The sequence below is a fragment of the Giraffa tippelskirchi genome, chromosome 10, assembly GCF_054371585.1.
Source record: "Giraffa tippelskirchi isolate mGirTip1 chromosome 10, T2T-mGirTip1v1.2.pri, whole genome shotgun sequence".
Taxonomy (NCBI): Eukaryota; Metazoa; Chordata; class Mammalia; order Artiodactyla; family Giraffidae; genus Giraffa; species Giraffa tippelskirchi.
The window spans coordinates 155,932,112-155,959,519 of NC_137284.1; the positions used below are offsets into that span (position 1 = coordinate 155,932,112).

At 55.7% G+C, this 27,408-nt stretch overlaps 2 protein-coding genes across 8 annotated transcripts in view; both read right to left on the minus strand.

The window, feature by feature from the left end:
* ASB10 (ankyrin repeat and SOCS box containing 10) overlaps positions 1-3,561 on the minus strand; it is a 40,449-nt gene extending 36,888 nt beyond the window's left edge. For 3 of the 5 annotated variants that reach the window (XM_081533441.1, XM_081533443.1, XM_081533440.1), the window contains exons 1-2: positions 2,539-3,181; positions 2,088-2,355 (exon numbers count right to left, since the gene is read on the minus strand). In XM_081533441.1, coding sequence (XP_081389567.1) covers positions 2,088-2,355; positions 2,539-2,839 — 569 coding nt within the window. In that variant the 5' untranslated portion in view covers positions 2,840-3,181. Of the gene's footprint in view, positions 1-2,087; positions 2,356-2,538 lie in introns of all 5 variants that reach the window. The other 2 variants (XM_081533445.1, XM_081533444.1) reach the window with 2 other exon arrangements.
* A 1,762-nt stretch (positions 3,562-5,323) lies between these two features.
* Positions 5,324-26,321, minus strand: DRC11L (dynein regulatory complex subunit 11 like). Of its 3 annotated transcripts, none has more exons than XM_081533438.1 (19): positions 26,255-26,321; positions 24,446-24,773; positions 23,085-23,204; positions 22,615-22,800; positions 19,941-20,012; positions 18,394-18,590; positions 17,623-17,707; positions 17,083-17,199; positions 16,854-16,929; positions 16,397-16,503; positions 9,943-10,026; positions 9,799-9,854; positions 8,995-9,077; positions 8,724-8,831; positions 7,882-8,081; positions 7,330-7,416; positions 6,902-7,079; positions 5,959-6,197; positions 5,324-5,525 (listed from the first exon to the last, which is right to left on the minus strand). In XM_081533438.1, exons 1-19 carry the CDS (start codon positions 26,263-26,265, stop codon positions 5,421-5,423), a joined length of 2,439 nt encoding a protein of 812 aa, XP_081389564.1. In that variant the 5' UTR covers positions 26,266-26,321; the 3' UTR covers positions 5,324-5,420. The 3 variants fall into 3 exon arrangements, with proteins under 3 accessions (XP_081389564.1, XP_081389563.1, XP_081389565.1); XM_081533437.1 differs by having other exon boundaries at positions 16,397-16,506; XM_081533439.1 differs by lacking the exon at positions 26,255-26,321 and adding an exon at positions 25,184-25,227 and having other exon boundaries at positions 24,446-24,969.
* Positions 26,322-27,408: the final 1,087 nt, after the last annotated feature.

Below are 27,408 nucleotides of genomic sequence, written 5' to 3' on the forward strand. Positions count from 1 at the left end.
TTTTATATTGGTTCCATGTTGAAATGATAATATTGTGGATACATTGTGTTAATTAAAATATATTATTAAAATTAATTTCACTTGATTCACAGATATTTATATGCTCATGTTCATGGCAGCATTATTTACAATAGCCAAAACATGGAAGCAACCTACATGTCCATCAATAGATGACTGGATAAATAAAATATGACATATTCCATGGAATATTATTCAAGCCTTTAAGGCAAGGAAATTCTGTTACCTGCTACAACTTGGATGAGTCTGAGGACATTATGCTAAATGAAATAAGCCAGTCACAACAAGACAGATACTGTATTATTCCACTCATTAGAGGTGCGGAGACCATTCCAATTCATAGAGTCCAAAAGTAGAGGGTAGTTGCTAGGGGCTTGGGGGAGGGGTGGGAAGTTATTGTTCAAAGGATACAGAATTTCAGTCTTGCAAGATTTAAAAGTTCAGGGGTTAGATGGTCCTTCTGGTTGCACAACTGTGTGAATGTACTTAGTGCTACTGAACTGGACACTGAGTAACAGTTAAGATGGAAATTTTTATGTTACATGTAATTTACCACTATGTAAAAATGAATTTCACCTGTTTCTTTTTCATATCAATTAAAAGACACTTGATTCTTGAAAGCAAAGCTATGATAAACCTAGACAGAGTATTAAAAAGCAGAGACATCACTTTGCCGACAAAGGTCCATATAGTCAGAGCTATGGTTTTTCCAGTAGTCATGTATGAATGTGAGAGTTGGACCATAAAGAAGGCTGAGCTCCAAAGAATTGATACTTTCAAACTGTGGTGCTATTGAGGGTCCCTTGGACTGCAAGGAGATCAAACCAGTCAACCCTAAAGGAAATAAACCCTGAATATTTACTGGAAGGACTGATGCTGAAGCTGAAGCTCCAATACCTTGGCCACCTGATGCGAAGAGCTGACTCATTGGAAAAGAGCCTGATACTGGGAAAGATTGAAGGCAGGAGGAGAAGGGGACAGTAGAGGATGAGATGGCTGGATGGCATCACCAACTCAATGGACATGAGTCTGAATAAGCTCCAGGAGATAGTTAAAAACAGGGAAGCCTGGCATGCTGCAGTCTATGGGGTTGCAAAGAGTCAGACACCACTTAGCGACTGAACAAGAACAGAAAATTTTAAATTACATATGTGACCCATGATATATTTCTATTGGACCATGCTGTCGTAGATACATCTTCAAACATAATATGAGTAAGTCAATAGAATCCTCTGAAGGCCAATGAGGTTAATAGGAGGGAGAAGGCCCAAAAAAGGGAGCCCAAGGATCAAAAATTTGGTGCCATTCAGGGACAAGATGTGAAAATTGACAGGTGTATAGTCAGTAGAGAGAAGACCTCCATTGTAGGTACAGTTAGTACACAGATTTGCCTAGTTTTCCTTTGCTGGGATTCCAGACTCATCAAAAAAATTGTGAGAAGTTATTCTCTGAGGCCCCCGACACATACGGCATAATTATTTGGGTCACTGTAAATGAATATCCCCTACGGTAAATAACACAGGGTCACATTTGGGTATAGCCATCAGTTTCTTGTGAGTTTGGTCAGTTGGGTTCAGTCCCTGAGCCCACTGATCTGAGGGTGCCTGCCAACATGGAAACGCCAGACCTGCCAAGTTGCAAACCAGACCCTGCCCTCAAGGACAACCACAAGCTCCAACTGGGGGTCTTCTGTCCTCCACAGCCTGTCTGGATGACTGGCCAGTCAGTTCCCTGAGGGCAGGATCGGGCCTTAGTTACAGGGCCGTGTGTTGTACTTCTTAGCCACAGTGCCTGGGACGTAGGATAAGCTCAGAAAAATGAAAACCTTAACCACCTCCTCATAATGGATACACAGCTTCCCCAATGCAGGCCATGCAGGCGGGCCCTGCCACAGCCCTCCTCCTGCACTGGGGAAGCAGAAACCGTTTCAAGCACAGGCCATCCTAAAGTCCACTCCGACCAGCTCACCGGAGCTGCCAGGCCCAGACAGGCCCCCTCACCCTCCCTGCGGCTGTCTCTGCCTCTCCCTTAAGAGGGGAGTGGGGTGGTCAGGGTGAGGAGTCACTCACTCAAGGCTGCCAGCGCCCCCACAGAGGTGCAAGGGGCGCCTCCCATCCTGGTCAGGGATGTTAGGGTCAGCTCCCGCCACCAGCAACACGTGGACGCAGGCGGCATGGCCCGTAGCACAGGCCTCATGCAGGGCGGTGCGGCCCCCAGGGGCACCGTCGGGCCTTGCCCGCCGCCTCAGCAGCAGCCGCAGGATTTCCACGTGGCCCCGGCTGGCCGCCACGTGCAGGGGGGTGGTCAGCTCCTCTTCATAGGTCAGCGACCAGAGTCCTAGGGGGAGATGGGGACACGGGGCCTCAGAGCCTGGGCAGAGACAAAGAGCTGCCAGGCAGTGGGGGGTGGGGGGTGGAAGGTGGGCAGAGGCCTGGAAGACAGAGCCCAGGGCTCCTTCCCAGGCTTCCCTCCCACCCCCCGCTCGGAGCCCCGACTCCCCCCCACAACCCTGGCCCATACTCAGAGCGCGGATGTTGAAGCGGAAATCTCGCCATCGCTCTGGGTCGCTGGTATCAAAGATGGAATCCGGAGCCAGGCCGTTGCTGGAGTCGGCCAGAATGTGGGAGACGGAGCCCACATCCCCGGCCAGCAGCGCCCGCCAGAAGGCCAGGGCAGGTCCCGAGGCCGTGCGGGTGACGATGGGTCCCGGGCCAGACTCTGGGGACCCTCCGCGGGGCTTCTCCACCAGCCTGGCACAGAGGGCGTGTCTTTCACCAGGGGGCTCGCCCTGACCCCTGCACTCTTCTGGGGACCAGCTCATGAGGGCAGGGTGTGAGCGTGGGTGGAGGGGGGTCAGGGGAGGGGAGGCAGGGGCCCAAGAGGAGGAGGAGGGGGACGGGCCAGCGTCTCTGGGTCCTCGGTGTCTCTGAGCCTGACCTGGCCACTCACTGGGCTTCAGCAGGAGCTATTCTGGGCTCCACATGACTTATCTCCCGGGCCAAGGTTTAGGCAAGCTTCAGGCTGGGAGGGAAACAGCCCTGGGGCCCGCTCCTTATCCACAAGTGCTGGGTACCACCGCCCAGACCCCCTGCCCTCAGCCCTGTCCGGCAGCCCCTCACCCCTCTGGTGGCTGCTCCAGCGAGGCTCCGCCGCCCGGCGCTCCAGCAGCAGGTCGGCTGTGCTGTACGGGGGGAACAGCTCCTGCAGCCGTGCCAGGTCACCCGTGTACAGGGCGTTCTGCAGCGCCATGTCTGGGCACAGCAGCGGCAGGGGCCCAGGGTGCTCCCGGGCTGCGTGGGACCGGGTCCCCCAGACTTGGCCAGCCGGGGCCAAGGGGAGGCATCCCAGACGGTGTCCCCGCTGGGGAGGGGAGCTCCTGTTTCCGGGCATGGCCACTTTCAGGGCGAGAGCAGGACCCTGGGCGATGCTGCTGGCGGTCGGGGTGGGTGGGTGCTGGGCTGAAGTCAGGCTCAGGCCCTGGGGGATTGGGGGGGCCGGAGGAGCAGGGAGCATACAGAGGCCACGCCATAAATAGCCCATCCATAGACCATAAATAGCCTGGACATCCAAGCCTTGCCAAGGAAGGCCTCAGGCAGGGGAATTAGGGAGGAGCCTGGAGGAGGGGTTCAGGGCAGAGCTCAGAGCTTCCCCCCAAGAGCTGGACGGGCGGCAGGGCTGAAGGGACCACCCGGACGTGGAGTCCAACCCACAGTTTCCGAGGTGAAGGGAAATGGAGCCCCGAGGGGGGGCGGCTTTGGCCAAGGTGTGACGCCGTGTTGCAGGGGTCGGGGTGGGGCGGGCAATCTCAAGGTGCCATCTCTCAGCCTTTCTCATGCGTCCTGTGCTTCACGGCGCTAGCCTCCAGCAGCCCAGGCTCTGACCCCAGAGGTAGGGCGAGAGGGAGCCCTGCCTTCCAAATGTCACCAACTACCCCCCCGTACCTTCCCACTTCCAAATTCAAGCTAGGGGTCTCCAACAATGGCAGAGAACACCTCCTCCTCCGTGAGGCATCCCCGCCAGGGATGCTCTGCGCTGGGGACAGAGGGCTCAGCTTGCGGGCAGCCCAGCTTGGCACTGACCCCCATCTCCCTGGGTGACCCTGGGGGTCTCCCATGCCATCGCTACCTGGAAATCGAGGAGGAAGTCCTCTGTCCATTGGGGGTACCTTAGGATAAAGAGACCACTTCCCCTGGGGAAGATGAAAAGGCGAAAAGGGAGAAAGGAAACTCAAAACCAGCCCCCCAGGGGGGCCCCTGCCCAGCACAGGACCCTCTCGTGCTGGTCCAGCCGACTCCCCTCCCTTGGCTCTCAAGACACGGGCCACACGCTTTGACCTTTATTCACACAATCCTTACACAGCTTTTTTGGTGAGCACCCTGGGGCTCCCAGCACTCGGTGGCATGGTCATCCTGAGCTCCCTAGGGTCCCCCTTGAAGCCCGTGGGTGGCCTTCCGCCAGGGGCAGGAGGCTGCATCCCTTTCACCCTCCACCCCCCACCCACTGAGGGCCAGAGGGAGGAGAGCCCCAGCAGGTGGGGGTGGGAGGGTGGTGTACAGAAGGGATGAAGACCCCTCAGCGAAGATGCTGGGTCTGCCACAGCCCTCTCCCTGCCCACAGGTGCCTGCCTTTCCCTACCACCTTTTCACCTTGAACCTTCTCCCCTCACCCCTACTCCGATCCACTGCTGCCCCAAAGATGCTCTTGTAGAAATAAACCCTAGAATAGAAGGGACCTTGGAGATCCAACTCTCCTCACTTCACTGAAGAAGGAAACTGAGGCCCAGAGACAGGAAAGGACCACACAAGACCACTCAGGTTACAGCCAGGGTCCGCTGGCCCCACACTCCGGCTTTTTTTTTTCCCTGTACTTACTGTAGACCTTCTTCTCCTTCTTTTCCTATTTTTCTCCCTTAAACACCTCTGGCTTCCCAGATGGCACTAGTACTAACGAGCTCGTCTGCCAATGCCAGAGACATCAGAGACGCAGGTTCAATCCCTGGGTCGGGAAGATTCCCCTGGAGAAGGGAATGGCAACCCACTCCAGTATATTCTTGCCTGGAGAATCCCGTGGACACAGGAGCCTGGCGGGCTACAGTCCATGGGGTCGCAAAGAGTCGGACGCCACCAAAGCGACTGAGCATGCACACAAATGCCTCGGGGAGGGAGGGGTCTGGGAGCCAGAGTGGAGCTGGTTGTTGAGCGGCGGGGCCAGGGGTGGGGAGAGGGTGGGTACGAAGAGGAGGGCTGAGACGGGCAGGGGCACAGAGCAAGGGGCAGGAAGCATGGAAATGGACAAGGAGAGCAGGTCCCCGAGCTGTCTGGCCGTTTATACCTCTGCCCCGCCCCCCTCCCCGTGGGGCCCCACCCGTCCTGCTCCTAATCCCAGGCACCCCAGCCTCAGCATCACTTCTTCTTCTTCTCCTTTGCCAGCTTGGCTTCCTCAGCAGCGTCCTGGTCCTGGAGAAGCTTCATCCTCTTCTTACCCAGTGGGGTCTTGAAGTACCAGTCCTGGGTTTCAGGAAGGGTGAAGGCGATGGGTCGGGCCCTCGGCTCTGCTGGCTGAACTCGCCCTTCCCTTCCGATGGATCTGTGTCCTCCGCCCGCAGGTCCTCTGCTCTCCTATGGGGTCCTAGGGTCCTGCCAGAGCCCTGGTTTCCCTTGCTCGTCACCAGATACTCTAGGCCACGGTTAGGGGCAAGAGGCCTCCTCCCCTGCCCTGCAGCCCCTGGCCCTCCCCCGGCCATCCCCGGGGTCAGTGGCTGCGGGTGCCCAGCTGGCCCTGCCCACAAGTCCTTCCCTTCTGAGCTCCATGGGGAGCAGATGGAGGGGTTCAAAGTGCACTATGGGCCTGGGGGGGGGGCTTCAGAGATCTGACTCCTCCACTGCTGTTGACCCACGGCCCTTCTTCTTGGCTACCCCTCCCCCCCTCCCAAAGTCTCACCTTCAGGGATTCCTCCTCCTCCCTGTACACTGGGTCCAGCTTCGCCAGGGGCCCCAGGAACTCTGAGGTCAGGAGGGGCCGCTTGGACAACTGCAGGAGCCGCCGCTCGGTCAGCACGGCCTGGATGGCTTGGAGGATGCAGCCAGCCGTATAGCCGTCAGACACCTTGGCCAGGGCACTGATGTCCAGGTGCTGCACCCCCTGGACTCCCTGGGCCTCGATCATATGCCTCCAGAGCACTGCGCGGTGGGGGAGACACGAGGCAGGGAGAGGCAGTGGGCGCCTCCATGTCTACAGAGGAGCTCTGTGCTTCTGGAGGGCCGCCCAGCGTGCAGCAGCACCCCTCCTCCCAGGGAGGTAGGGATCTTCCTCCCCACTTAACACGGCAAGTGAGACTCCGAGGACTTGAGCGGCCTGCCTATGTCTACACAGGCACACCAGGCCCCAGGCCCCAGGGTGGCTTGTCTAGCCATCCTTCTAGAGCACCTGGCGTGGAGGTCAGGGCTCAGAGCAGGGGCTGACGGGGGAAGCAGGGAGCTTTAGCAAGGGCTGTCCCTTGACCCCTTCTCTGACCTGACCCCACATTCCCCGGCCTCACCATGAAAAAAGTGAAAAAGTGTTAGTCGCTCCCTCGTATCCGCCTCTGTGCAACCCCATGGACTGTAGCCCACCAGGCTCCTCTGTCCGTGGGATTCTCCAGGCAAGAATACTGGAGTGGGCTGACATTCCCTTCTCCAGGGAAATCTTCCCGACCCAGGGATCGAACCTGCATCTCCTGCATTGCAGGCAGATTCTTTTACCATCTGAGCCACCAGCGAAGTCCTGGGTAGGGAAGATCCCCTAGAGGAGGGCAGGGCTACCCACTCCAGCATCCTGGCCTGGAGAATCCACGGACAGAGGAGCCTGGCGGGCTGCAGTCCACGGGGTCGAAAAGGGGCCTCACCATAGCGAGAGGCATAATCGGGCCGAGGCAGGAGGAGGATGCGCTCGTAGGTGCGGCAAAGGCCCTTCATCTCGGCCACCTGCGGCCGGTCGGTGGTCCCGATCAGCATCACGCGGTCCCCAGGACTCAGCAGCCGCAGGGCCTTGGTGAGGTCCTTCTTTATTCGCTTCGGGTCCATCTGTTCCGGTGGGGAAGGAAGGGTGGGGTGGGGACCAGGGACATCATACTGGCTTCTAATTCACAGAGCTCAGCCTCACAAGGACCGTGGGGAGGGGGCGCGGGGAGCAGGTGGGAGGGGCCGTTGGTCCCGCTTTAAGGATAAGGAAGTAAGGCAGGAGGAGGACTCATCTGAGGCCGCATGGTGGGTGAGGTCTGGAGTGATGGGAACACACCCACACCTGCCAGCCCTGCCCACAGGCTCTACCCACCTCCTCCTCTTCTTTGGGGACCCGCTTGTAGAAAGTCTTCTCCGCATTCCCAATCCAGATCACAGAGGGCTGTAAGTACCGAGCCACCTGGACACATCAGAGAACAGAAGCCCGAGGTTAGATGTCCTTGGGGAAGGGTCCCCTCTCCATCTGGTCGAACCCAGGGTCAGGGCCGTCCTCAGTCAGTGGCCGGCCTCGGAGCTCTAGCCTCATTCCCACATCCTGCAGGCCCCACCTCTGCGTCCTTCCAACACCCATCACATCAGAGTCCCTGCCCTCTTGGGGCAGGGCCAATGCGGGGGGCTATGTGTTCAGCTTCATCTCTGCCAAGAGAAGAAACTTCCCTGCCTCCCACTTCCTTCCCACCTCCCCCATCACTGGGGCTTCGGGAATCCACAAGCTCCCAGCAGGGACTGACTGGTAGGGAGACCTCACCAGCTCCTGAAACGACACCAACCAGGCAGCTGGGTGACCACGCCCCCCAACCCCGAGCCCACCCTGCCCTGTTGTCACAGTCTGAGAACTCGAGATGCCATTGGGAGACACCCAGACCTTAAAGACAATGTGCACCAGCATCTGCACCCCAGTCTTGCCGGGGTATTTGCCCTGCAGGTTCTCCGGCGACAGGTCGAAAAGGTTGGCACCAGTTTCCGTGCACACAGCCTTGACCAGCATTTTCTTGCCCATACCGGAGGGGCCCACCAGGAGGATGGAGCGGATGAGGGGAGCCATGGAGTGTATATCTGAGGAGCCTGAGAGAGAAGACGGAGGTTGGGGGGGGTCAGGGGCCGGCAGGGGGCCGGCGGTAGAGACGTTGAGTCAGCTGAGGCTAGGGGCCCCAGGCTGGGCAAGACGAGGGTCAGGTCACGGCTGCACTCTTTTCCCGCTGGGCCTGGGCAATGCCCCCGGGGAGAGACAGCCTGGATGGAGCCTAATGGTTTAGCAAGCCTAACTGCAAAGGGCCACATGGGAAGGGGGGGACTGGTGGGGAAGGAGGGGGGTTCAGAAGAGAGCCCCCCTCCTGCCAGTGCCCTTTCTTCTTTCCATCGCACCTGTTTCCACTCCTGGATTTTGAAGGGATGGAATTAAAGGGCGTGTGACAAAGCCCTTCAGAAAGATCCGGCCTCTGGTGTGTATCAGGAGGTGGGGGGCTGGTCTTCTGGGAATAGGACAGACTAGGGGAGATCGCTCAGGGCTGAGTGAGGGGCTGGAAATGTGGGGTCCTCAGCAGGTCGAGGGCCTGCCTGGCTTCAGGGTGTGACCTCCGGGGGGGCCCCTAGGAAGGCACAGGGGAGCCCGACACACATCCAAAGCCCAGGTCGGATCCGCCCGCCTCGGCTGCCCGCCCCACGGCCCCACAGCCCCAGGGCCTGCCTCCCTGCCAGGCCTCTCACCAAGCCGCAGAATCCCATACAAGGCCACGTTCTGCCGGATGTCAGCCAGGGAGGGCATAGGCAGCTTGTTTGCCAAGTTCAGGGCCGATCCGAGATAGAGGCAGTCACCTGGAGTGGGGAGGGGGGTGCAGCTGGTGAGCAGCACCCACTGGGGCAGGGCACATGGGGAGAGAGGTCACGGCGGGGCTGGTGGTCGGCTTCGGGGATGGCCATGGCCAGGGGAACCGCTCCTTGGTCCAGCCCTGGGGCAGGCGCTGGGGTAAGGTCTCACCAATGTAGTCTTTCAAAGGCACTGTCTCGCTCTTCTTTAGAAGGCCTAAGATGACAAGCTCTTCAAACAGGGACTCCATAGGCCTGGCAGAGGATGGCGCAGGGGGGCGCCCAGGACAAAGGGAAAGGGACACAGATTGGTGGGGTGGTGCTGCAGGCAGGAGCAGAGGGGGCAAGGGGGACTCGCCAGTGGTGTCCTGTCCACATTCCTGCGGTCAGACAGCATCAGAAGGCATGACGCTGGCCCGCTGGCCCAGACGGCAGCATACCCCAGCCAGGTGCCCTGGGGTTTGAGTGGCGTGTGAGAAGGACCAGTGCCCTCTGAGACCCAATGTGGGTGACACACGGCCTCTTCCTAGAAACCACATGGAAGATGTACATGCTCTTGGGAGGCTGGGGGCAGGGCTGGCCATGATCGCAGCTGGCACCATGTGCTCACATCACCAGAGAAGTGAGTAGAAAGGGGCCACTGGCAAGGCCCCCGATGCCCCAGAGTGGGATGCCCAGGGGTGGTGGGGAAGTGGGGAAGGAAGGAGACACAGGAAGCAGGGAGCGTTTGGAACAATGCTCCACTCACAGCTCATCCTGAATCTCAACTTTCAAAGCCCTTTCTTGTGCTTGAGTTCATCCTCACGGCTCTCCCGTGAGCTTGGCGGGGCAGGGTCTTGGGTTAACGAGGACGGGAGCTCAGAGAGGTTAAGTGACTTCCCCCAGGTCACACAGCCACAGAACCAGGCCCTGAAGTCAGCTCTGCCCTCGACGAGGGCTCGCTCCACCACCCCCAGTGAAGTGCGGGCTCTGCTACCTGTGTAGGGTCAGGTCTTTTTCCTTCTTCCTCCCGGGTTTCTTGCCCGTCTTCTTCTGGTAGAAAGCAAACACACAGGCTTCTGTTCCTTGCCTCCCCCGCTCTAGCGCCCTGCCTTGTTCCAGCCCCGGCCCCTTGTCTTGCCTTCGGAGGCTTCACGGGTCTCGTCTCCTCCCTGTCCACGGCCAGCCTCAGGTTCTTCAGCTCCTGACGCATCAGATCATCCACCTAGGGGCCGGCAGGGAGTGTGATAGGGTGACCAGGGCTTGGGGGAGACAGGTAGGAGGCTGAGGATGAAGTCCTGGTCAGGGGGCCCTCAGGGAAGATCCAGCCCAGCCCAGTGATGGCAGCTGGTGGGGGTGGAGGGTTCTTTCAGAATGTCCCAACCGTGACCCACATCTTGCTCACACTTGAGCCTGGCATTCACGTGGGCAGAAGCTCCAAGGATGGAGCCAGTCAGCTTTCAGTTCAAGCCCCAGTTCAGTTCAGTTCAGTTCAGACAGTTGTGTCCACCCTTTGTGACCCCATGGACTGCAGCACGCCAAGCCTCCCTTTCCATCACCAGCTCCCAGAGTTTACTCAAACTCATGTCCATTGAGTCAGTGATGCCATCCAGCCATCTCATCCTCTGTCATCCCTTCTCCTCCTGCCCTAAATCTTTCCCAGCATCAGGGTCTTTTCCAAGGAGTCAGTTCTTCACATCAGGTGGCCAAAGTATTGGAGCTTCAGCTTCAGCATCAGTCCTTCCAATGAATATTCAGGACTGATTTCCTTTAGGATGGACTGGTTGGATCTCCTTGCAGTCCAAGGGACTCTCAAGAGTCTTCTCCAACACCACAGTTCAAAAGCATCAATTCTTTGGCACTCAGCTTTCTTTATAGTCCAACTCTCACATCCACACATGACTACTGGAAAAACCATAGCCTTGATTAGACAGACCTTTGTTGGCAAAGTAATGTCTCTGCTTTTTAATATGCTGTCTAGGTTGGTCATAACTTTCCTTCCAAGGAGTAAGCATCTTTTAACTTCATGGCTGCAGTCACCATCTGCAGTGATTTTGGAGCCCAAGAAAATAAAGTCTCTCACCGTTTCCATTGTTTCCCCATCTATTCGCATGAAGTGATGGGACCGGATGCCATGATCTCAGTTTTCTGAATGTTAAGTTTTAAGCCAACTTTTTCACTTTCCTCTTTCACTTTCATCAAGAGGCTCTTTAGTTCTTCTTCACTTTCTGCCATAAGGGTGGTGTCATCTGCATATCTGAGGTTATTGATATTTCTCCCAGCAGTCTTGATTCCAGCTTGTGCTTTTCACCCAGTCTGGCATTTCTCATGATGTACTCTGCATGTAAGTTAAATAACCAGCATGACAATATACAGCCTTGATGTACTCCTTTCCCTATTTAGAACCAGTCTGTTCTTCCATGTCCAGTTCTAACTGTTGCTTCTTGACCTGCACGCAGATTTCTCAGGAGGCAGGTCAGGTCATCAGTGTTCCCATCTCTTGAAGAATTTTCCCCGGTTTGTTGTGATTCACACAGTCAAAGGCTTTGGTGTAGTCAATAAAGCAAAAGTAGATGTTTTTCTGGAACTCTTGCTTTTTCAATGATCCAGTGGATGTTGGCAATTTAATCTCTGGTTCCTCTGCCTTTTCTAAATCCAGCTTGAATATCTAGAAGTTCATAGTTCACATACTGTTGAAGCCTGGCTTGGAGAATTTTGAGCATTACTTTGCTAGTGTGTGAGATGAGTGTGCGGTGGCTGCGATGGCGCATGATCGCGGCCGAGAGGAGCTACCCTGGGCCCAAGGGCAGGGCAGAGGCTGAGAGGAGCTACCCCGCATCCGAGGTAAGGAGCAGTGGCTGCGCTTTGCTGGAGCAGCCGTGAAGAGAGACCCCATGTCCAAGGTAAGAGAAACCCAGGTAAGACGGTGGGCACTGAGTAGGGGATCAGAGGGCAGACAGACTGAAACTACAATCACAGAGAACTAGCCAATCTGATCACATGGACCACAGCCTTGTCTAACTCAATGAAACTAAGCCATGCCATGTGGGGCCACCCAAGACGGCTGGGTCATGGTGGAGAGGTCTGACAGAATGTGGTCCACTGGAAAAGGGAATGGCAAACCACTTCAGTATTCTTGCCTTGAGAATCCCATGAACAGTATGAAAAGGCAAAAAGATAGGATACTGAAAGAGGAACTCCCCAGGTCGGTAGGTGCCAAATATGCTACTGGAGATCAGTGAAGAAACAACTCCAGAAAGAATGAAGGGATGGAGCCGAAGCAAAAACAACACCCAGTTGTGAATGGGACTGGTGATGGAAGCAGGGTTCGACGCTGTAAACAGCAATATTGCATAGGAACCTGGAATGTTAGGTCCATGAAACAAGGCAAATTGGAAGTAGTCAAACAGGAGATGACAAGAGTGAACATTGACATTCTAGGAATCAGTGAACTAAGATGGACTGGAATGGGTGAATTTAACTCAGATGACCATTATATACACTACTGTGGGCAGGAATCCTTTAGAAGAAATGGAGTAGCCATCATAGTCAACAAGAGTCAGAAATGCAGTATTTGGATGCAATCTCAAAAACGACAGAATGATCTCTGTTCGTTTCCAAGGCAAACCATTCAACATCACAGTAATCCAAATCTATGCTCCGACCAGTAATGCTGAAGAAGCTGAAGTTGAACAATTCTATGAAGACCTACAAGACCTTCTGGAACTAACACTCAAAAAAGATGTCCATTATAGGGGACTGGAATGCAAAAGCAGGAAGTCAAGAAACACCTGTATTAACAGGCAAATTTTGCCTTGGAGTACAGAATGAAGCAGGGCAAAGGCTAATAGAGTTCTGCAAGAGAACACACTGGTCATAGCAAACCCCCTCCTCCAACAACACAAGAGAAGACTCTACACATGGACATCACCAGATGGTTAACACCGAAATCAGATTGATTATATTCTTTGCAGCCAAAGATAGAGAAGCTCTATACAGTCAGCAAAAACAAGACGGGGAGCTGACTGTGGCTCGGATCATGAACTCCTTATTGCCAAATTCCGACTGAAATTGAAGAAAGTGGAGAAAACAACTAGACCATTAAGGTATGACCTAAGTCAAATCCCTTATGACTGTACAGTGGAAGTGAGAAATAGATTTAAAGGACTAGATCTGATAGAATGCCTGATGAACTATGGATGGAGGTTCATGACATTGTACAGGAGACAGTAATGAAAACCATCCCCAAGAAAAAGAAATGCAAAAAAGCAAAATGGCTGTCTGAGGAGGCCTTACAAATAGCTGTGAAAGGAAGGGAAGTGAAAAGCAAAGGAGAAAAGGAAAGATATACCCATTTGAATGAAGAGTTCCAAAGAATAGCAAGGAGAGATAAGAAAGCCTTCCTCAGCAACTGATGCAAAGAAATAGAGGAAAACAATAGAATGGGAAAGACTAGAGATCTCTGCAAGAAAGTTAGAGATACCAAGGGAACATTTCATGCAAAGATGGGCTCAATAAAGGACAGAAATGGTAGGGACCTAACAGAAGCAGAAGAGATTAAGAAGAAGTGGCAAGAATACACAGAAGAACTGTACAGAAAAGATCTTCACGACCCAGATAATCACGATGGTGTGATCACTCAACTAAAGCCAGACATCCTGGATTGTGAAGTCAAGTGGGCCTTAAGAAGCATCACTACAAACAAAGCTAGTGGAGGTGATGGAATTCTAGTTGAGCTATTTCAAATCCTGAAAGATGATGTTGTGAAAGTGCTGCACTCAATACGCCAGCAAATTTGGAAAACTCAGCAGTGGCCACAGGACTGGAAAAGTCAGTTTTCGTTCCAATCCCAAAGAAAGGCAATGCCAAAGAATGCTCAAACTACCACACAATTGCACTCATCTCACACGCTAGTAAAGTAACGCTCAAAATTCTCCAAGCCAAGCTTCAGCAATATGTGAACCGTGAACTTCCAGATGTTCAAGCTGGTTTTAGAAAAGGCGGAGGAACCAGAGATCAAATTGCCAATATCCGCTGGATCATGGAAAAAGCAAGAGAGTTCCAGAAAAACATCTATTTCTGCTTTATTGACTATGCCAAAGCCTTTGACTGTGTGGATCACAATAAACTGTGGAAAATTCTGAAAGAGATGGGAATACCAGACCATCTGACCTGTCTCTTGAGAAACCTGTATGCAGGTCAGGAAGCAACAGTTACAACTGGACATGGAACAACAGACTGGTTCCAAATAGGAAAAGGAGTACGTCAAGGCTGTATATTGTCACCCTGCTTATTTAACTTATATGCAGAGTACATCATGAGAAACGCTGAGCTGGAAGAAACCCAAGCTGGAATCAAGATTGCCGGGAGAAATATCAATAACCTCAGATATGCGGATGACACCACCCTTATGGCAGAGAGTGAAGAAGAACTAAAGAGCCTCTTGATGAAGGTGAAGGAGGAGAGTGAAAAAGTTGGCTTAAAGCTCAATGTTCAGAAAACTAAGATCATGGCATCTGGTCCCATCACTTCATGGGAAATAGATGGGGAAACAGTGGAAACAGAGTCAGACTTTATTTTTTTGGGCTCCAGAATCACTGCTGATGGTGACTGCAGCCATGAAATTAAAAGACGCTTACTCCTTGGAAGGAAGGTTATGGCCAACCTAGATAGCATATTTAAAAGCAGAGACATTACTTTGCCAACAAAAGTCCGTCTAGTCAAGGCTATGGTTTTTCCAGTGGTCATGTATGGATGTGAGAGTTGGACGGTGAAGAAAGCTGAGCGCCGCAGAATTGATGCTTTTGAACTGTGGTGTTGGAGAAGACTCTTGAGAGTCCCTTGGACTACAAGGAGATCCAATCAATCCATCCTAAAAGAGATCAATCCTGGGTGTTCATTGGAAGGACTGATGTTGAAGCTGAAACTCCAATACTTTGGCCACCTCATGCGAAGGGTTGACTCATTGGAAAAGACCCTAATGCTGGGTAGGATTGGGGGCAGGAGGAGAAGGGGATGACAGGGGATGAGATGGTTGGATGGCATCACCGACTCGATGAACATGGGTTTGGGTAGACTCCGGGAGTTGGTGATGGACAGGGAGGCCTGGCGTGCTGCAATTCATGGGGTCGCAAAGAGTCGGACACGACTGAGCGACTGAACTGAACTGAACTGTGGTTTTGATGTGCATTTCTCTAATAATGAGTGATGTTGAGCATCTTTTCATGTGTTTGTTAGCCATCTGTATGTCTTCTTTGGAGAAATGTCTGTTTAGTTCTTTGGCCCATTTTTTGATTGGGTCATTTATTTTTCTGGAATTCAGCTGCAGGAGTTGCTTGTATATTTTTGAGATTAATTGTTTGTCTGTTGCTTCGTTTGCTATTATTTTCTCCCATTCTGAAGGCTGTCTTTTTCACCTTGCTTATAGTTTTCTTTGTTGTACAAAAGCTTTTAATTTTAATTAGGTCCCATTTGTTTATTTTTGCTTTTATTTCCAATATTCTGGGAGGTGGGTCATGGAGGATCCTGCTGTGATTTATGTCGGAGAGTGTTTTGCCTATGTTTTCCTCTAGGAGTTTTATAGTTTCTGGTCTTACATTTAGATCTTTAATCCATTTTGAGTTTATTTTTGTGTATGGTGTTAGAAACTGTTCTAATTTCATTCTTTTACAAGTGGTTGACCAGTTTTCCCAGCACCACTTGTTAAAGAGATTGTCTTTTCTCCATTGTATATTCTTGCCTCCTTTGTCGAAGATAAGGTGTCCATAGGTGAGTGGATTTATCTCTGGGCTTTCTATTTTGTTCCATTGATCTATATTTCTGTCTTTGTGCCAGTACCATACTGTCTTGATGACTGTGGCTTTGTAGTAGAGCCGGAAGTCAGGCAGGTTGATTTGAGGAAGGTTTTCTTATCTCTCCTTGCTATTCTTTGGAACTCTGCATTCAAATGGGTGTATTTTTTGTTTTCTCCCTTGCCTTTAGCTCAAGCCCCAGATCCACTGTTTAAAGTCTGCATGGGGGACTTTCCTGCTGGTCCTGTGGCTAAGGATCTGTCTTGCAGGGGACGCAGGTTCAGTCCCTGATCAGAGAATGAAGATCCCGCATGCCACGGAGCAACTAAGCCGTGTCCCAGAACTACTGACCCCCCACCCACAACTGGAGAGTCCGCCTGCTGCAACGAAATGTCTCAAGGGCCGCAACTAAGATCCGATACGGCCAAATAAATTAAATAAAGTCTGCGTGACCTTGAGCAACTTCGTGACCTCTCAGCCTCAGTTTCCTCACAGGTAATGTCAAGAAAGTCAAGGCGCCTGCCTCATGCATTGTTGGAAAGACTGTGTGATCCAATGCCCCCAAGGTGTGCGGCACGGGGTGGGCGGAGGACAGAGGGTATGACCCCGGTGCAGAGCCCCTCACGTCCCCCTCCCTCAGGGCTGCGTCAGAGGACCCCGGGGACCAAGATGCACCTCGCCGGAGCCAGGACGACGCCGGGCAGGCAGTGCCTAGAGGCAGGGTGCTGCAGAGGCTGGCAGGCTGGGGGCTGGTGGGCAGCAAGGATGGAGCCTGATCCTTGGGGGCCCTGCAGGGACGCTCACCTGTATGCGGATCTCCTGTTCCACATCTTTCCTCTGTTCCATCTTGAGGGTCTCGGAGTCAAAACTCTGGCTGGGATAGATGCTGTCAAACCGGTTCTTCCACAGATCTGCTGGTGCAGGGGCGTGTGTCCGGGATCCAGATGTACACACACACTCACACTCACATGCACACAGAAGCTCACAGGTGCACGTGCGCACGCTGGCTCAGCTCTCCTCTCACAGAGCTGCCTGGCACTTCCACCCAGACCACAGATCGAGGCCTGATCCCAAGGCCTGTGGCCACAGGATTCAGACCCAAAGCCCAGGGAGCACACCTCACGTCCCTCCCCTCTTTGGCTTTCTCCCCTCGGCTGTCACCCCCACGTCCGCACGCCCCCCACATGTGGCACGGGCCCACTCTCCCGGGGACCAAGGTCACCCCAAGACCCCACAGGCCTGACCGCCCCTCCGCCCTCACTTGTGTACTCCTTGTGGCCGGCGTTCATCGTAGGGACGGATTTGGAAGGCAGCGCTCTAAGCATTGTGTCTGCTTCCTAGAACAGAGACATGCTCCTCTCGAAGCCCTCACCTCCGTGCATTACCTCCACACATCTGGGCCTGATCTTCCCAGACCCACCTCCCACCAGGAATTCTCTAAGACTCCGTGCCCCTGCCCCCTTGGTCTGTGGCTCCAGGTGGTGGCTTACTCCCTTCCTGGTCTTTTCTTCCTTCTTCTTCTCTTTTTCCTCCTTTTCTTTCTCCTTACTTTTCTCTTGCTCCTTTTTTTTGTTCTCCTGGACTTGCATCTCCAGCTCCATCCTCACCTGTGACAGACACAGGAAGATGCTTTGGGGAAGATCGAGGGGGTTGATACGAGCCAGAGAACCCCAGGGCCTGAGCTAGGGGTGGACCCAGGACTCCAGAGGCCTTGCATCACTGGTGGGATCCAGGTACCGAGGGTCCAGGAAGAAAGGGGCTCAACTGAGCAGGTGGGCGCTTGCTCAGAGCTGCTGTTTACCCCAGGGGTCTCTATGGAGTGGGGGAGCTGGAGTCACAGTGCTCTCATCAGACACGTCGCTCTCTCTGGCCAAGGGGGCCTTCTCCAGCTCCTTCTGGGGACCCCCTTCTCCACCACATCTGCGTCCTCTCCCCTAGCCCCTACCACCGTCAGCTGACACTCAGGTTACTCTCTCTAACCTCAGATCCCACCTAACACAAAAAGGCCTCTATTCCCATCTCTGGAGTACCTGTTCTGGAGTCTTGTCTGCAAAGATCAGGTAGGATCCACCTAAAGACTCGTCTGGATAATCAGGGAATCGGCCGGTAAGGGCACTAAATGGACATAAGATGGTTGGAGAGATGGATGGATGGAAGGATGGGTGGACAGATGGGTAGATGAGTGGATGGATGGATGGGTGGATGGACGCATGGATGGATGGATGGTTGGATGGGCAGATGGGTGGAGGAACAGAAGGATAAATGGATGATGGATGGGTAGACAGATGGGTGGATGGATGCATGGATGGATGGACAGATGGGTGGATGGGTGGATGGGTGGATGGGTGGATGGACGGATGGGTGGATGGATGGGTGGAGGAACAGAAGGATAAGTGGATGATGGATGGGTAGATAGATGGGTGGGTGGATGGACAGATGGGTGGATGGATGGATGGATGGATGGATGGATGGATGGATGGAGGAGACAATGGAGAAAGATGAAGGATAAGGAAGACAGAGGGAGAGGGGGAGGGAGTGGACCGTTACAGAACAGAGTAGGGAGACCAGTGAGGGGGTGTCCCTGGACACTTTCCTGTCTTATTCTGGCATTTTCTCTGCCATCTGGGGAAGCAGGAAGTCACGTGTGGAGCTGTTCCCGTAGGCTGGGGGCCCCGGGTTTACACCCAGTGTGTCAGCAGCATGTCAGGGGTTGGGGGTTAAGCCCGTGTGGGGTGAGGAGGGCAAGAGGGGCGTTCACGGAGGGGAAGGGGGGCGGGTCCGCGGAGGCTGGGGACACTGACTGGCACTCGATGAACCACTGTCGGATCTGCTCCTTCATCTTCTCCTTCATGTCGGGCCCCTCCACCTCCCTGAGCTGGTCGTGGGCCTTCACCACGGCCAGCTGGAACTCCTCCTCCTTCTCGGTCTGCCGAAGCCTGCGCACTTCCGCCCCGAGGCTGGCCTGGGACCGGGCTCTGTCCAGGCTGGCCGAGGGGAGCTGGGGACGTGGACGGGGAGGCGAGGGGCTCAGGGGTGGGAGTGGGGCGCCCCAGCAGCCCCCCATCCCTGCACAGAGCCCCGCGCGCGCACATACCCACGCGGAACAACAGGGCTTGTCTGCATCAGGAGAAATTGTGTTTGGTGCCTGAAACTCGTCTGTGTAAATTACTCTGATAATGAGTTTGCTAGATGCATCCGGGCTGGCCCCTCCACCCCCGTCTGGTCCCCCAGCACCCGCCCCCCCAGCGCAGCCTCCGGCCCCAGCCCCACCCCCACGCCCAGCGCCCGTGTTGGCAGCCGCTCGCAGCCACTTTCCCGCCTCATTGGCTCCCAAATGTATTTTAAATATCACTCTGCGCAGAGACAATTACTGAAAACGCTGAGCTCACACTGTTGATGGGCCCTGGCGGCCGGGCTCATTCCTCACCCACTAGTCGTGCCATGGCCCCCTGCCCCCGCCCCCCACCGCCAAGACCCGACCCAGCCCTGGCCTCCTGGGGTCCGGCTGCCCTGGTCATCAGCGAGCTCCGACCTCCGCTCCCACGTGGGGCCGCCCTGTCCCTTCCTCCTTCTGAAGCCCCCAGCATCCTCGGAGCGGCCATCGCAGCCCTGGTCTCTGATCCTTCTGCCCCCAACCCCAGCACCCCCTCCCAGCCCCTCCTCCAATCTCCCCTTATAGGCCAGGCTTTTGCGGCTCTGCCCAGGGCCCAGCGCCCTCCCAGGGATCAGGGAACCTCAACTCCGTGGTGGCTTCCTCTCCTAAGTCAGCAGGGACCAGCTGGGGGCCAACCACCGCAGAGCAGAGGGCTCGGGTCTGTCTTCCTCACCTGCACCCTCACCCCTTACTGCCCATGCTCCCCGCCCCCACCCTCCACGTGCACATTCAGCCCCTGTCCCCTAGTTCACACTTAGCCATCCTGCCTGCAGGGCAGAGGAGAGGAGGGAGTCGGGGATCCCAGAGCGAGTGGGGAGCCTGTGCACCCCCATCGAAACGCTCTGGAGTGAAGGGGATGTGTCCTCATCCCAACTGGGCCCCCTATGTGCTTCTCCCAGAGGCTGCAGGAAACCCACTGGCCCTGGGAACTGGCCTCCTCCTGCTGCGGGGCCCACCCCCTGCAGCCTCTCCTGCCAGCTCCATCATGGGCCAGGTGACAGGATGCTCTGAGCCACTGTCCCTCACCCCGCCCCACATGTGACTTCCTTTCAAAGGGCTCTAAGGAGGGGGTTCGTGGGAAGGGACATGGTTCAGCAGTGGCTTTGTAATGATGCTCCACCAGGGTCCCCAGACCCCCCTGCCCCAGTCCTCAGTAGAGGGAAGTGTGCACAGGGCTGGGGGTGGGACGCTCACCATGCCGATGAACTCCATCTCGGTTCGTCGGTCCTGCTGAGTGCGTTTCCTCTGCAGGTAACCCTTCCATACCTGGGGAACACATGGGCCCGGACACTCCCCACACTGCCTTTCTGCTGGGATGCAGCGTAGGGGGCAGAGCTCTGGGGAAGGCACCTCTAGGATACAGCTCACTGGCCACTGACCCCTGAGCAGAGATAGCCCAGACAGGGTGGGGCCGGTCTGTACCCCGTTGCCTGGCACTCTCAGAGCTCCCCAGGAACTCCCTCTGTCTCATCTCCACCTTCTAACCTGCCTTTAAAAGTATTTATTTATATTCTTAGTTGCAGCAGGAGAACTCTTAGTTGCAGCATGTGGGATCTAGTTCCCCGACCAGGGATCAAACCTGGGCCCCTTGCATTGGGAGTGCAGAGTCTTAGCCAACGGACCACTAGGGAAGTCCCTAACCTGCTGCATCTTTTGAGGCACAAATCAGAGTTCCGATTCCACCTCCTCCGAGAAGCCATCCCCACTCTCACTTCTCAGCATACTTACAGCATCTGGAGTAAATGCTTGCTTCCACCCAGGCCCATAGACCTGGGTGTTGTTGAGACCATGCGGCTCCCCTAATTAATGCCTACGTGTTACAGGGAAACTGAGGCCTGAGGTGGGACACGGCCTCTCCCAGGTCCCAGGGCCATTCGGCACAGAGCCAAGACCAAGGCTGTTTCCTGACTCCTCACCCAGGGCTCCTCTCCCGGCTACTCTTGGGCCTGTGGACAACCCAGTGCCCTGGGGAGGAGAACAGGGGGAGGTAGGGCCAGTGCCTCACCCAGTAGTTTGACTGTGACAGAGCCTCAGAGGGCAGGCTCTGTCCAGGCTCCTGTCCAGGCTTTGTCTTCCTGCTCCCATGATGAGCACAGGAAAGACCCCTGATAACTAAGGGCCTCACACAGTCTCCCCTCTGATGAGGGCAGTGGGGAACCCGGGACCCGGGATGCAGTGTTTCCATACCCTTGATGTCTGGAGACAGGGACGAAAGGACTAGCTTTGACTTTCGGGTTGGGGGAGGATGCTCCTGCTTTGGAGCTGACCCTCCTTCTCCAAAGACTTGTTTCAGCAAGCCCTGAGGGCGAGGACCCCCTATTCATCCATGGGGCAGCCAGACCTGGGTACAAGATGCACAGCACCCCAGCCAGAGTCCCCTGATTTGCAATCTCTCTCGGTTGGAGAGGACGTCTGTTCTCAGGGCCGCTGTCTGCTAGTTGGCTGGTTTGCTCTGGATTTGGGGGAAGAAATCCTAAGTCTCCTGTATTGGGCTGGGAAACAGAAGTTTTTGAGGTTCTGGGACTTGATAGAAGATGGGAGAGGAGCCTGACTTAAGAGAGAAAGCTCCAGCAGCCCCAGGTCAGCAGTCCTGGGCCTTCCTGGCCTGGCGTTCTCTAGGGCGCCTCCCATCTTATCAAGCTGGTAACCACTGCCCCCCTGTGAGCCAGCTTAGCAGCACCTGGGGAGAGATCTGCAGGGCTGCCAGGAGACAGAGGAGAGGCATGCTTGCCAGGACAGTGAGGCGGCACGGGGGGATCTAGAGATGGAGCTGGGTGTTCTGTAGTGAGGTGGGAGGGGGTGTGATGAAAGGGTGACCTCGGGCGGCCCAGACCCCGAAGACACTTGGAGTCATCTGTTCTCAGACTCCCTATTCTTCATCATGCTTCCTTTTGCCTCAGGTGCCAGGAGGCTCAGGCTACAATTCAGTGACTCATTTCTTGGCCTTTCTTTTTTATTTTTTCAGTTATGACAGAATGATAACATTTACAGGAGACTTGGGAAATACAGAAGAGAGTTACATATGATTCCACTACATATTACAACTGTTTTTTTTTAAGTAGATAAACTAAGATTTTTAGCTGGAGCTTTCCTGGTGGCTCAGACGGTAAAGTGCCTACCTGCAATGTGGGAGACCTGGGTTCAATCCCTGGGTCGGGAACATCCCCTGGAGAAGGAAATGGCAACCCACTCCAGTATCCTTGCCTGGAAGATTCCATGGACAGAGGAGCCTGGCGGGCTACAGTCCATGGGGTCGCAAAGAGTCAGACACGACTGAGCGACTTCACTTCACTCACTTTCAATATCAAACTCTCAAAAATTCATAGAATGAATAGACAGAAAAGCAGAAAGATATAGTAGGCCGGAAAAGATTTTGTGATTCATTTTTCACAGTCTTACAAGTTTGGGGGATGATTGTCTACTCTGTTCTGCTGCTGTATTATGGATCTTTCTCCTCTAATTTAAAATTTTTATTTATTATTGTTATTTTTAAAATTTTTGGCTGCACCACGTGGCTTGTGGAATTTTAGTTCCCTGAACAGGGATTGAACTCAGGTCCTTGGCAGTGAGAATGAGGAGTCCTCACCACTGGACTGCCAGAGAATTCCCTTTCTCCTCTGATTTTAATGATCCTTCTGTTTGGGGGGCTTTTATGGCATCCCATTTCAAGTCTTTTGGGGGAGATGGAGAACAAATAATAAATAAGATACATGTTTACTACCGATGAAGGTCCCTAGCTTAATATCTAGTTGTGGGGCAGCACAATCCAAGCGCCTGTATTTCTGTCATCAATTGCTGAGCCAGGCAGCCTTCCTGGAGGAGGTGACTTTCCTCCAGGGTGCCTGGTGTGGGGAGTGGGGGGTTTTACCTTCTGTATGGTGACAGCTGCTTCGTCCTGACTGAACTTGAACCGACCTTCCTCCCGAGTCTTCCGGTCTCGCTCCTCCTCTTTCCGAATCTCCCGCATGAAGGTGGCCCGGAGCCTGCCTTGCCTGGCCCGTTCGGCCTTTTGCAGTAGGATTATGGCCTCAGTCCGGCTTAATGTTGGAAAGCTCTGGCCGCAGCAGGAGCAAAGGAGGAGGAAACGAGGGAGGGTTTGCCATGTCCAGCTGGGAGACCAGTCCCCCAAAGACACGCTGGGGGTATGTCCCAGGGCAGCGAGGTGCCCAAGTCGTGTGTCTCTGCCTTGGTGTGGGAAGGTTACAAGGAGCACAGCTCAGCCGTGAGGGGGCCAGGACTACCCAGAGCTCTCTCTGAGGTGGTGAAGGGCAGGACGGGGCCTCCGCGTCCTGAAGCGGGGAGCTCTGTTCCAGGGCGGGGGGTGTCTCCCTGACTCACCTGCTCTGAGACCGCTGGCTTCAATCTGGACAGCAGCTCCGCCAGCATGTGTTCTCGCTCCTTCAGGATGCTGGACTGCTCCAGCTTGAAATACTTGGGAATCGGAACCTCCAGGTCTGCCTTTGGGGCAACACAGGAGAAGAAGAATTGGAAACAAAAGTCCAGACCCTCTGGCCAACCCATTACCGCTTTCAGCTGCATACACACCCCTGGGGCTGGCTTCCTCCATCCTAGAGCTCCCGGGTGGGAAATGTACAGATTTTGGGCAGATCGCCCCAAGACTCATTCCCCTCTTCCTTTGACCCTATCATGTGGCCAGAGTTGAATTCTGAAGGCTCAGTGTAGGTAATGGGCAGTGGTCCCAGTCCTAGCTGTACATCTGAATCAATTGGGACCCAAGCTCTTAAAATGCAGGCTCCTAGGCCCTCCCTGGGCAACCACATCAGAATGGCAGGGCCTGAAGAAAGTCTGTTTTTTCAGGTCCACAGCTGAGTCTCAGGCAGCTAGTTGGGGAAACTTTGAGTCCGCCTTAGACGTGGAACAGGGAGCCCTGACCTTGGGGCGGGCTGGAGGCCAGTGCAGAAGCGCTGTGCTCTGGGACTTGTTGATGCACAGACATCCGCTGAGGGTCTTGTGAAAATGCAGAGGCAGAGTAGTGGTTTGAGGGTGCAGCCAGAGATTCTGCATCTCTAACAAGCTCCTAGGTGGTGCTGATGCTGCTGGTCCGCAGACCACACTTTGAGGAACAAGCCTCCAGGGGACACTTTCCAGCAGGTTTTTGGATCCTCCTAGCCAGACAGAGCTTCCAGCCTGACTCTCCAGCCACCCTTAACTACTTTTTTTTTTTTAAGATTTATTTATTTATTTTTGGCTGTGCTAGATCTTTGTTGCTGCACACAGGCTTTCTCTAGTTGCCACAAGTGGGGGTTACTCTCTAGTTGGGGTGCACAGGCTTCTCATTGCGGTGGCTTCTCTTGGGGAGCTCAGCCTCTAGGCTCAGTCGTTGTGGCTCATGGGCTCAGCTGCCACATGGCATGTGGGATCTTCCCAAAGCAGGGATTGAATCTGTGTCCCCTGCATTGGCAGGCACACTCTCAACCGCTAGACGACCAGGGAAGTCCCACCTCCTAACTACGGTGCATGAACTTCCCAAACCCCATCGTCCGATCTGCCCTGCCCGCCTTCCCCTGCGGATGACGTCCCAAGGCCTGGGGTGTCCGAGGAAAGTCAAGGCCACCCCTACTCCCAGTTGGCTGGGGCTTGGTTTGCTTTCACAAGGAGGGAGAGATCAAGGCTAGCCCTCCCCCCAGCTCCCCGACCCCCGAGCTGGGGTGGGCGCAGTGCTTGAGCAGCCCGCGCACCGGGGTGAGCTTTAAGTCCTGCAGCACTTGGTCCAGGCAGTGGGTCTCACACAGGTCAGCGCGAACCAGATCGTCTTTGAGCTCCAGCACGCGGCAGGCCACGCTGTCCAGCAGCCGCCGCAGCAGCCGCCGCTTCTGCGGCTGCACCATCTGGTCGTAGAGGGTGTCGAAGTGGCGCAACAGCCCCAGGTAGTACAGGTAGAGTGAGGAGAGCCGGTACTGGAAGGACTGCCGCTCGTGGTCGGAAACGGCTTCCACCAGCAGCGGCTCCTGGTCCAGCAGCTCTTCCAAGATCAGGTGGGAGGAGTCCCAGAGGTGCTGGTAAGCTCTGTGTCGGGGGGCCGGCAGGGGGCGCCCTGAGCCTCAGAGGAGCGGGGTGGGGACCGGCAGGGGGCGCCCTGAACCTCAGAGGAGGGGAAGGGGGTCGGCAGGGGGCGCCCTGAGCCTCAGAGGAGGGGGAGGGGGGCCGGCAGGGGGCGCCCTGAGCCTCAGAGGAGGGGAGAGGGGGGCCGGCAGGGGGGGCCCTGAGCCTCAGAAGAGAGGGGAGAGGGGCCAGCGGGGGGCGCCCCGAGTCTCAGAGGAGCGGGGTGGGGGGCTGGGGATGGGGCATCCTGAGCCTCAGAGGAGAGGGGAGAGGGGCCAGCGGGGGGCGCCCCGAGTCTCAGAGGAGGGGGAGGGGGGCCGGCAGGGGGGGCCCTGAGTCTCAGAGGAGCGGGGAGAGGGGCCAGCGGGGGGCGCCCTGAGCCTCAGAGGAGGGGGAGGGGGGCCAGCGGGGGGCGCCCTGAGCCTCAGAGGAGCAGGGTGGGGGCCGGCAGTGGGCGCCCTGAGCCTCAGAAGAGGGGGAGGGGGGCTGGGGAGGGGGCGCCCTGAGCCTCAGAGGAAGGGGAGAGGGGGGCCGGCAGGGGGCGCCCTGAGCCTCAGAGGAGCAGGGTGGGGGCCGGCAGTGGGCGCCCTGAGCCTCAGAAGAGGGGGAGGGGGGCCGGCAGGGGGGGCCCTGAGCCTCAGAGGAGCGGGGAGAGGGGCCGGCAGGGGGCGCCATGAGCCTCAGAGGAGGGGGAGGGGGGCCGGCAGGGGGCGCCCTGAGCCTCAGAGGAGGGGGAGGGGGGCTGAGGAGGGGGTGCCCTGAGTCTCAGAGGAGCGGGGTGGGGGGCTAGGGATGGGGCGCCCTGAGCCTCAGAGGAGGGGGAGAGGGGGGCCGGCAGGGGGCGCCCTGAGCCTCAGAGGAGCAAGGGCGTTGGGGAGGGGTGGGCTCCCCTGAGGCGCCTGAAGACCTGAACTCGAGGTCCCAGAAGGTGTGATGCTAAGGAGACTCATGGCCCCGAGGTGGAGTTCCGGGAAGGGAGAGGCCTTCAAGGAACTGAGATTGTGGCCCCAGTGAGACCCCCTGAGGCTTAGAGAAGCCGAGGGACTGGGGCTCCTGGGGCTGGAGACCATTGAGGGACGAACAAGGAGGGTGACGAATGGGCACCGCCCTAAGGGCCTCCTGCTAAGGGAGGGGCCTTTCGGAGCCTGTGGCTGGTCCCTCTAGGCTGGAGGGACACCCAGCGATGTTGCGATGGTCTAGGACGGTGGGCTGGAAGTAGGGGTGAGGGCGAACTATAGAGAAGGGTACTATACTGAGGGACTGTTCTGGAATCAATAGCCCGAGGGAAGCCTGACCGCAGGAGCGGCCAGGGTGGGCTGTACAAGTGGCCCGGGTCCAGGCGGGGCCGGCCCTCAGAAGCCCCTCTCCCACAGGCCTGGTCCCCAGCGGCCTGGCTGGAGGACCAGGGAGGCGCCATGCCCTTTGTTCTCCCCTCCTTCACTCACCCCTCGGACATGGTGCCCAACTCCACTCTGCCCTTTGTGAGCTGGTCCTGGAATCCACAGAATGTCTGTGGTTCCACCAGGACTCCGCTCCACAAAGCCAGAATAGCCCAGTTTTAAGAGTTCTGTCCCATTGTCTCAAAGTTCTAAGGCTGTGAGGGGAGGGGGTGCAGGTACAGGGTTGGGGACACTTATCTCAGAGGACACCCTGGAGGTGGCATGGGCGGACGGCGGGATCAGCCACAGCTACTTCCCTTGCAAGGATCAAATGAAAGAATGGGCTTAGTTTGACGTCACCCTGTAGACCATGAGGCTCTGGGTGGTTGTTAGTCCTAAAGGCATTCGTTCAGCTGTCCTCTCGGCTGGAGACCAGGCCCAGCCCCCCTACGCTCATGTGTGACTGCACCGCAGGGGCAAAGGGGCTGGAGTTGGGCTTGGCAGGCCTGGGTTCACGCGGCTTGTGGAATCTTAGTTCCCCAACTGGGAACTGAACCCAGGCACGCGGCAGTGAAAGTGCAGAGTCCTACCCACTGGATCACCAGGGACGTCCCCATGCTTCCCCCTTTAAGTGAGCACAAACATGCCTGTTCCCCTGGGGACTGACATCAGTTCACATGGTTCGAGTGAGCTCTACCTGTGTAAAGAATGACGCTGTAAGGAGTAGTGGGTGGGACTCAGTGGTGTTTGGGGGCTTCTTCTGAGCTCTCTGTGGGTTTCCCCATCACTGCTTCAGGCTCAGGAGGACATTCTTTGGAAAATTCAAAGCTTATTAGCCTGGCTCAGGTCTGCTGGGGTGAGCTTTTGGCTCAGTGTCGAGTGGGGAACGTCTGAATAAATATATAAGGCAGGGGGCGAAGGACAGGGGAGGAGAGAGACAGAGGCAAAGAGGATCGGGAGAGGAATCCACGTGTCCCCAGAGCTTCCAAAGACCTTCCCGAAATGCAGATTCCCATTCAGCACTCTGAGCTGATCCTGCATTCCTAACAAGCTCCCAGGGTGTTACAGAAGCTGCTGGCCTGTGAATCACGCCTAGAGTAGCAAGGAGTATAAACACAGCGGGAGTGGGGAGCGGCTGAGCTTCCGGGCCAGGTCTCCTGAGCCAGTCTTTTTCCTGCCGTGGGACAAAAGCGTGGATAATTAGTTCTCATCGCGTGGCA

What these genes read in the sequence shown, in the direction of transcription:
- DRC11L (XM_081533437.1), bottom strand. An exon ending in AGCCAGCGGTCTCAGAGCAG is followed by an intron (nt 22,801 to 23,084) that starts GTGAGTCAGGGA and finishes TGCTGCGGCCAG; the next exon opens with AGCTTTCCAACATTAAGCCG. An exon ending in GTATGGGATTCTGCGGCTTG is followed by an intron (nt 8,082 to 8,723) that starts GTGAGAGGCCTG and finishes CTTCTCTCTCAG; the next exon opens with GCTCCTCAGATATACACTCC.